Source organism: Nothobranchius furzeri, chromosome 15 (genome assembly GCF_043380555.1).
Source record: "Nothobranchius furzeri strain GRZ-AD chromosome 15, NfurGRZ-RIMD1, whole genome shotgun sequence".
NCBI classification, from domain to species: domain Eukaryota; kingdom Metazoa; phylum Chordata; class Actinopteri; order Cyprinodontiformes; family Nothobranchiidae; genus Nothobranchius; species Nothobranchius furzeri.
Window position 1 is genome coordinate 45041359 of NC_091755.1, and position 10117 is coordinate 45051475.

The 10117-nt window shown below is 52.6% G+C and overlaps 2 protein-coding genes across 4 annotated transcripts in view; one reads left to right on the top strand and one right to left on the bottom strand.

Moving 5' to 3' along the window:
- The window catches only part of skia (v-ski avian sarcoma viral oncogene homolog a), a 68313-nt gene that overhangs the window by 52605 nt on the left and 5591 nt on the right, over positions 1-10117 (top strand). Inside the window, exons 2-6 of the mRNA XM_015968701.3 lie at positions 267-383; positions 621-727; positions 3065-3348; positions 3425-3753; positions 7848-8078. Of these exons, the coding sequence (XP_015824187.3) occupies positions 267-383; positions 621-727; positions 3065-3348; positions 3425-3753; positions 7848-8078 (1068 nt within the window). The remainder of the gene's footprint in view (positions 1-266; positions 384-620; positions 728-3064; positions 3349-3424; positions 3754-7847; positions 8079-10117) is intronic.
- LOC139063324 (uncharacterized) overlaps positions 9072-10117 on the bottom strand; it is a 13805-nt gene continuing 12759 nt past the window's right edge. For all 3 annotated transcript variants that reach the window (XR_011516686.1, XR_011516687.1, XR_011516688.1), the window contains one exon: positions 9072-9423. The gene's annotated coding sequence lies outside the window, so the exon portion shown is untranslated. The remainder of the gene's footprint in view (positions 9424-10117) is intronic.

The window sequence follows — 10117 nt, forward strand, 5'->3', positions numbered from 1 at the left end:
ATAAATAGAAAGATAGACACACACACCTGATTATTGGTTAGCGTTAGGTACGTCCACCAGCAGCTGAATACGGTGTGTTCACTGCACGTGGAACAAACCAGCTCTGGCTCATCTGCAGACTCCTGGGGATGTGAGCTATCAGCCTAAAACAGGCCGTTTGAAACCGTCCCTGTTTGTGACATCACAAAAGGCACATTAGCACAGACGGCTCATTGTGTGAAAAGCTAAAATATGTCCCCTCCCTTTAAACTTGTTTCCTTCTTCAGGTGTCCGATCCCGTCCCGCTGAAGAAGTCCAAACTCGAAGACGTCCCGTCCCAGTCCCTGCTGACAGACAAGGAGAAGCAGCACGACTGGCTCCAGTCCCTCGCCGCCCCCAACAAGGTCAGGAGGACGATGATGTGATTCAGTTGATGAGACGACGTGTAATATTATAAAAGATTTTGGGACGAGGCTGCCGGAGCGGAGCGGGTGCTTCCAGCCTGGCACCGAGCTCACAAATATAACCTCCATAATAGATTCATGCATGTTTCTGCTCCCAAAAGCTAAAACGTTCCCCCGCTGCAGGAAGTGGCTCGTCCCTCCATAACAGGTCAGTAAGGGTGTTTGTTGTGTTTTCAGGGGATTAACGGCAGGCAGAGGCCCTCAGCCTTCAGACCCTGGTCCCCCCACGTCTCTGCTGGAGATAAAGAACCATCCACGCATCCTCTGGCCCTGCTCAGAGACAGGTGAGCCCAGATCCACCATGGACCCCAAACACCCAGACTTCAGCAGCTTCAGCGTTTGGTTCTGCTGAACATGAAGCTCGCTCTCTCGTCTGGGTGGGCAGGTGTCACATTGGTCAAGTCTGACTGTACCGCAGCCTCCCACACGCCTGCATTCACACACTCACACACACACGCACGCACGCACGCTGTGGGCACCCACTTGGCTCGGCGCTGCACCGCTGATCTGGCCCAGTTTCTGCTGAAGTGGGAGAAAAATGCTGCATTGTGTTCAGTTAAAGCAACCAAAGGGTTAAACTGGAGGGAGACGTGGGTTGTTTTAGTTTTATTGTTGAAATAAGGAGCATTAAAGGTGCATTATGTAGAAACGTAGTACAAGACATCCTGTGGTAAAACTTGGTTACTGCAACCACTTTAAACCATTCTGGAGATTTTAGTCGTCGGCGCGGCAGCGTTAGGCCCCCCCCCCCCCCCATGGTAAATAGTAGTTGCGTCCCTCCTTCCTTTGTTATGAAAGGAGAGAAGCATGTTTCAGTAGAACCTTCCTTCCTACATGACATCAGACTCTTGGGATTTTCCCACAGCAGAATTCCCACTACATTCTTACATACAGGTGCTGGCCAGTAAATTAGAATATCATCAAAAGGTTGAAAATATTTCAGTAATTCCATTCAAAACGTGAAACATGTACATTATATTCATGCAATGCACACAGACCAATGTATTTCCAATGTTCATTACATTTAAATTTGATATTCATAAGTGACAACTAATGAAAACTCCAAATTTGGTATCTCAAAAAATTAGAATATTCTGAAAAGGCTGAATATAGAAGACACCTGCTGCCACTCTAAGCAGCTGATTTACTCAAAACACCTGCAAAGGCCTTTAAAAGGTCCCTCAGTCTTGTTTTGAAGGCACCACAATCATGGGGAAGACTTCTGACTTAACAGCTGTCCAAAAGACAATCATTGACACCTTGCACAAGGAGGGCAAGACACAAAAGGTGATTGCTAAAGAAGCTGGCTGTTCGCAGAGCTCTGTGTCCAAGCACATTAACAGACAGGCGAAGGGACGGAAAAAATGTGGTAGAAAAAAGTGTACAAGCTCTAGGGATAACCGCACCCTGCAGAGAATTGTGACGACAAACCCATTCAAAAATGTGGGGGAGATCCACAAAGAGTGGACTGCAGCTGGAGTCAGCGCTTCAAGAACCACCACGAGGAGACTCATGAAAGACATGGGATTCAGGTGTCGCATTCCGTGTGTCAAGCCACTCTTGAACAAGAAACAGCGCAAGAAGCGTCTCGCCTGGGCCAAGGACAAAAAGGACTGGACTGATGCTGAGTGGTCCAAAGTTATGTTTTCTGATGAAAGCAAGTTCTGCATTTCCTTTGGAAATCAAGGACCCAGAGTCTGGAGGAAGAGCGGAGAAGCACAGAATCCACGTTGCATGAGGTCCAGTGTAAAGTTTCCACCGTCAGTGATGGTGTGGGGTGCCATGTCATCTGCCGGTGTTGGCCCACTCTGTTTCCTGAGGTCCAGGGTCAATGCAGCCGTCTACCAGGAAGTTTTAGAGCACTTCATGCTTCCTGCTGCTGACCAACTTTATGGGGATGCAGACTTCACCTTTCAACAGGACTTGGCACCTGCACACAGTGCCAAAACCACCAGCACCTGGTTCAAGGACCATGGTATCCCTGTCCTTGATTGGCCAGCAAACTCGCCTGACCTTAACCCCATAGAAAATCTATGGGGTATTGTGAAGCGGAGGATGCAATACGCTAGACCCAACAATGCAGAGGAGCTGAAGACGACTATCAGAGCAACCTGGGCTCTCATAACACCTGAGCAGTGCCACAGACTGATCGAGTCCATGCCACGCCGCATTACTGCAGTTATTGAGGCAAAAGGAGCCCCGACTAAGTATTGAGTGCTATACATGCACATTCTTTTCATGTTCATTCTTTTCAGTTGGCCAACATTAGAGAAACAAACATTTTTTCATTGGCCTTTAGAATATTCTAATTTTCTGAGATACCAGATTTGATGTTTTCATTGGTTGTCACCTATAAATATCAAATTTAAACATAATAAACATCGGAAATACATTGGTCTGTGTGCATTGCATGAATATAATGTACAAGTTTCACGTTTTGAATGGAATTACTGAAATATTTTCAACCTTTTGATGATATTCTAATTTACTGGCCAGCACCTGTATTGCACCTTTAACTGATATAAAAACGTAAAGTTTGATTCTGTATCGCTCGATTGGTGCAGACGGCCCAAAGGACGTCCTCAGACATCGAGTAACTGAACCGTTTGTTTCTCCTTCAGCTTCTACAACTACAAGAGCCTCGAGAGCGCCGTGGCCCCCAATGTGGCCCTCACGGCACTACCCTTGGGGAAGATGGGGCCCATGTCCCCGTCGGTGCCCAGCACCTCCCACCCGAGCGGCGGCGAGCCCCCGAGCGAGAGCGCCAACTCCAGGCCTCGTAAGAGAAGAGCTCCAGAGGAGCTGGTGCCAGAGGTCAGCTGCCCCCCGACCCCGGCCGCCAACAAGCTGCTGCCGGACGACAAAGACTCAGAGGTGGAGATAGAGGTGGAGAGCCGCGACGAATGTAAGCAACACTTCAGCCGCTGGTTTGTTCTCCAGAGCAGCACGGCGGTTTCACATCTCAGATCTCTGTCTTTCAGTCACCTCGTCTCTGTCCTCCCTGTCCTCGCCGTCCTTCACCTCCTCCAGCAGCTCAGCCAAGGATCTGAGCTCGCCGGGCGCCACGGGGCCCGTCTGCACCGTCATGTTGGCCGAGTGCACCGCCCCTGCAGCTCCGCCCATCAGCACCACAGTGGCGCCACTGGAGCTGGGACTGGAGTCAGAGCTGGAGAGCCTGAGACAAGCTCTGGACAGCGGGCTGGACTCCAAAGAGTCCAAAGAGAAGTTTCTGCACGAGATCGTCAAGATGAGAGTGAAGCAGGAGGAGAAGCTGGGGTCGGCCCTGCAGGCCAAACGCAGCCTTCAGCAGGTAATGATGCACACCTGTAGGTCTGGACCTGGACTAGACGACGCGCCCGTAGGTCTGAACCTGGACTAGACGACACACCCGTAGGTCTGAACCTGGACTAGACGACGCGCCCCTAGGTCTGAACCTGGACTAGACGACGCGCCCGTAGGTCAGAACCTGGACTAGACGACGCACCTGTAGGTCTGAACCTGGACTAGACGACGCGCCCGTAGGTCTGAACCATGACTAGACGACGCACCCGTAGGTCTGGACCTGGACTAGACGACGCGCCCGTAGGTCTGGACCTGGACTAGACGACGCACCCGTAGGTCTGAACCTGGACTAGACGACACACCCGTAGGTCTGAACCATGACTAGACGACACACCCGTAGGTCTGGACCTGGACTAGACGACACACCCGTAGGTCTGAACCATGACTAGACGACGCGCCCCTAGGTCTGAACCTGGACTAGACGACGCGCCCGTAGGTCTGGACCTGGACTAGACGACGCGCCCGTAGGTCTGGACCTGGACTAGACGACACACCCGTAGGTCTGGACCTGGACTAGACGACGCGCCCGTAGGTCTGGACCTGGACTAGACGACACACCCGTAGGTCTGGACCTGGACTAGACGACGCGCCCGTAGGTCTGGACCTGGACTAGACGACGCACCCGTAGGTCTGAACCATGACTAGACGACACACCCGTAGGTCTGGACCTGGACTAGACGACGCACCCGTAGGTCTGGACCATGACTAGACGACACACCTGTAGGTCTGAACCATGACTAGACGACGCGCCCCTAGGTCTGAACCTGGACTAGACGACGCGCCCGTAGGTCTGAACCTGGACTAGACGACACACCTGTAGGTCTGAACCTGGACTAGACAACACACCCGTAGGTCTGGACCTGGACTAGACGACGCGCCCGTAGGTCTGGACCTGGACTAGACGACACACCCGTAGGTCTGGACCTGGACTAGACGACGCGCCCGTAGGTCTGGACCTGGACTAGACGACGCACCCGTAGGTCTGAACCATGACTAGACGACACACCCGTAGGTCTGGACCTGGACTAGACGACGCACCCGTAGGTCTGGACCATGACTAGACGACACACCTGTAGGTCTGAACCATGACTAGACGACGCGCCCCTAGGTCTGAACCTGGACTAGACGACGCGCCCGTAGGTCTGAACCTGGACTAGACGACGCGCCCGTAGGTCTGAACCTGGACTAGACGACACACCCGTAGGTCTGGACCTGGACTAGACGACGCGCCCGTAGGTCTGGACCTGGACTAGACGACGCACCCGTAGGTCTGAACCATGACTAGACGACGCGCCCCTAGGTCTGAACCATGACTAGACGACGCACCCGTAGGTCTGAACCATGACTAGACGACACACCTGTAGGTCTGAACCATGACTAGACGACGCGCCCCTAGGTCTGAACCATGACTAGACGACGCGCCCCTAGGTCTGAACCATGACTAGACGACGCGCCCCTAGGTCTGAACCATGACTAGACGACGCGCCCCCTAGGTCTGAACCATGACTAGACGACGCGCCCCTAGGTCTGAACCATGACTAGACGACACACCCGTAGGTCTGAACCATGACTAGACGACGCGCCCCTAGGTCTGAACCATGACTAGACGACGCGCCCCTAGGTCTGGACCTGGACTAGACGACACACCCGTAGGTCTGAACCATGACTAGACGACGCGCCCCTAGGTCTGAACCATGACTAGACGACGCGCCCCTAGGTCTGAACCTGGACTAGACGACACACCTGTAGGTCTGGACCTGGACTAGACGACACACCCGTAGGTCTGAACCATGACTAGACGACGCGCCCCTAGGTCTGGACCTGGACTAGACGACACACCCGTAGGTCTGAACCATGACTAGACGACGCGCCCCTAGGTCTGAACCATGACTAGACGACGCGCCCCTAGGTCTGGACCTGGACTAGACGACACACCCGTAGGTCTGAACCATGACTAGACGACACACCCGTAGGTCTGGACCTGGACTAGACGACACACCCGTAGGTCTGAACCATGACTAGACGACGCGCCCCTAGGTCTGAACCTGGACTAGACGACGCGCCCGTAGGTCTGGACCTGGACTAGACGACGCGCCCGTAGGTCTGGACCTGGACTAGACGACACACCCGTAGGTCTGGACCTGGACTAGACGACGCGCCCGTAGGTCTGGACCTGGACTAGACGACACACCCGTAGGTCTGGACCTGGACTAGACGACGCGCCCGTAGGTCTGGACCTGGACTAGACGACACACCCGTAGGTCTGGACCTGGACTAGACGACGCGCCCGTAGGTCTGGACCTGGACTAGACGACGCACCCGTAGGTCTGAACCATGACTAGACGACACACCCGTAGGTCTGGACCTGGACTAGACGACGCACCCGTAGGTCTGGACCATGACTAGACGACACACCTGTAGGTCTGAACCATGACTAGACGACGCGCCCGTAGGTCTGAACCATGACTAGACGACACACCCGTAGGTCTGGACCTGGACTAGACGACACACCCGTAGGTCTGAACCATGACTAGACGACGCGCCCCTAGGTCTGAACCTGGACTAGACGACGCGCCCGTAGGTCTGGACCTGGACTAGACGACGCGCCCGTAGGTCTGGACCTGGACTAGACGACACACCCGTAGGTCTGGACCTGGACTAGACGACGCGCCCGTAGGTCTGGACCTGGACTAGACGACACACCCGTAGGTCTGGACCTGGACTAGACGACGCGCCCGTAGGTCTGGACCTGGACTAGACGACACACCCGTAGGTCTGGACCTGGACTAGACGACGCGCCCGTAGGTCTGGACCTGGACTAGACGACGCACCCGTAGGTCTGAACCATGACTAGACGACACACCCGTAGGTCTGGACCTGGACTAGACGACGCACCCGTAGGTCTGGACCATGACTAGACGACACACCTGTAGGTCTGAACCATGACTAGACGACGCGCCCCTAGGTCTGAACCTGGACTAGACGACGCGCCCGTAGGTCTGAACCTGGACTAGACGACACACCTGTAGGTCTGAACCTGGACTAGACGACACACCCGTAGGTCTGGACCTGGACTAGACGACGCGCCCGTAGGTCTGGACCTGGACTAGACGACGCACCCGTAGGTCTGAACCATGACTAGACGACACACCCGTAGGTCTGGACCTGGACTAGACGACGCACCCGTAGGTCTGGACCATGACTAGACGACGCACCCGTAGGTCTGGACCATGACTAGACGACACACCTGTAGGTCTGGACCATGACTAGACGACACACCTGTAGGTCTGAACCATGACTAGACGACGCGCCCCTAGGTCTGAACCTGGACTAGACGACGCACCCGTAGGTCTGGACCATGACTAGACGACACACCTGTAGGTCTGAACCATGACTAGACGACGCGCCCCTAGGTCTGAACCTGGACTAGACGACGTGCCCGTAGGTCTGAACCTGGACTAGACGACACACCTGTAGGTCTGAACCTGGACTAGAAGACACACCTGTAGGTCTGAACCTGGACTAGAAGACACACCTGTAGGTCTGAACCTGGACTAGAAGACACACCTGTAGGTCTGAACCTGGACTAGAAGACACACCTGTAGGTCTGAACCTGGACTAGACGACGCGCCCGTAGGTCTGAACCTGGACTAGACGACACACCTGTAGGTCAGATCCAGGTAGAAAACCAGCCGTAGGTTCTCAACACTCGGGGTAAGCGTTAACCGAGGTGAGACGACGCAGACGAGCATCGCGGGCTTTATTACGACAGGAAACGGCGCAGGCAGCAGAAGAAAGGCCAGATGTGGTTCCTGGACGAGGGGACGTGTGCTCCTCTCCTTCAGGACTCAGAGGAAGCAGCAGATAGCCGGGCTTTAGGAGGGCTTTTGTTCCAGCTGCTGGGTTCCCGTGAGAAGTGATGCAGGAAAGGTTCTGTCGGCCAGACTTAGCTCAGAGTAAACACTAACACTCTCAGGTGTCGGCAACACCTGGCGGTGAATCCAGCCAGATTTCCACACATCTCCGCTCACATCTGGTTAACTTCTTCTGTCCTCCTGGAAGGAGTTGGAGTTCCTGCGGGTGGCGAAGAAGGAGAAGCTCCGGGAGGCGACGGAGGCCAAGCGCAACCTGAGGAAGGAAATCGAGCGTCTGCGAGCTGAGAGTGAGAAGAAGATGAAGGAGGCGAACGAGTCGCGGGTCCGCCTGAAGAGGGAGCTGGAGCAGGCCCGGCTGCTGCGGGTCTGCGATAAAGGCTGCGAGGCCGGCCGTCTGCGGGCCAAATACTCGGCCCAGGTGAGTCCCACAACACGGATCACCACTCTCCTGTCCATGGTTCTGTTAGGACTGATGAGCTAATGGTGGAATAAAAACACCTCACCAGGACCAGTTGACCGGGTTCTAAATTATAACCTGACACGAGTCATCGAACGTGTCAGAACACATTTTACTGGCGCTCTACGTGGGGGGCCAGGTGCTGTGGAGGAAAATAGAGAAAAGGTCCCAAGTTTGGGTCGAGAGCTAAACTACGAGCAGAATCGCTAACGCTAAGCTAGCGGGTAGCATTCTCAGGAGAAAGCGTAGGTCAGAAAAACCCGTGATGGTTGTGTGGATGTGTGCAGCTACCGGGAGTCTGCTCCACCCACCGCAGAAGGTCTACGGCAAGCTGCTGTAGCATGTAATCCACAAACGCTTTTACATCTGAACACAAGTTAGACTGAATTATGTTGCTAACCCATACATCATTACATATGTACAGAAGTACATTAGCAGTAGAAATGAAACGCTAACATTTCCAGCAGCTTGCTAGCGAACATGCTAATGAAATCAGTCAGCTCTAATGATTATATGTCACAATATTTATTAACTATAAACATCAGCTGGGAAAGAGGAACACCAGTTTAATGTGTTATAGAGCCTTTTATAATTCTGCTGTTTGTTCGGTTTTACTTAATCGTCGTCAAATACTCGAGTACTAAAATACTCTATACCTGCAGCCTTAACTCTTATATTAATGATTTACTTTCATTTTTAGTCCTGATTGGTACAAATTAACTTAAATATGCTAAAATAAACTCTTTTCTTACTTGACTTTAAAGTAAAATTCTTAATAGTTTAAAAATATAAAACATTAATAAATAAGCAGGCCTCACCACCAGGGGGCAGCAGACGCGTGGTGAAGGTACTAGTCCTGATGCTCCATCAGGACGATTTAGGGACAGAAGTGGTTTGTTTTTTTTTCTACATGTTGGTTTTCACAGCTGCCTTGCAGCAAGAAAGGTTGCAGGTTCAAATCTTCACTATGGCCTTTTTGCATAGAGTTAGCATGTTCTCCCTGTGCGTGCATGGGTTTCCTCCCACAGACCCAAAACATTCGTGTCAGGGTAAAAGTACCTCGGCATAGTAAACAGACACGAGCTGAGCAACAATCTAGTTTTATTTAAAGTTTGGACAAAACAAACGGGTGTAGGCCGGAGAGCAGAGGAGCCTGATAAGTCATCGGAGAGGAAACAGGAAGAGACGTCAGCTTCCCTTCAGGCGGTTTAAGACCAAACGAGCGTGGCGCTGTGCTCTCCAGCTGCAGAGACGGCCGTGGAAGGAGAGGAGAAGCTTTAGTGCCGCCAGGAAAAGGACCAGAGTGCTGTGAACAGGAGCAAAATGAAATTAGGAGGATCAATTTTAGACCGTCTCTTTGATGGAAAACACGTCGTTAGAATGGGGAGACCAGAGCCGGTCCAGGTGGATGGGTTCACAACAAAAACAGCTGTTGGGCCTGCAGGACGTGTTTCTGTCTGGAGTTGCTGATACCTCTCTTTTACTTTAGTGTTTTTGATCCTCGACAGCAGATAACTAAAGTTTGTCTTTTACATAGACCAGTTTCATATGCTCTCTCTACCTCTCTCTCTCTCTCTACCTACCTCTCTCTCTCTCTCTATACCTCTCTCTCTACCTCTATATCTCTCTCTACCTCTATACCTCTCTCTATACCTCTCTCTCTACCTCTATACCTCTCTCTCTACCTCTATACCTCTCTCTCTACCTCTATACCTCTCTCTCTACCTCTATACCTCTCTCTCTCCCTACCTCTATACCTCTCTCTCTACCTCTCTACCTCTCTCTCTACCTCTCTCTCTCTCTACCTCTCTCTCTCTACCCCTCTCTCTCTACCTCTCTCTCTACCTCTCTCTATACCTCTCTATACCCCTCTCTCTACCTCTCTCTCTACCTCTCTATACCCCTCTCTCTACCTCTCTCTCTCTACACCTCTCTCTCTCTACCTCTCTATCTCCCTCTACCTCTCTCTACCTCTCTACCTCTACCTCTCTCTACCTCTA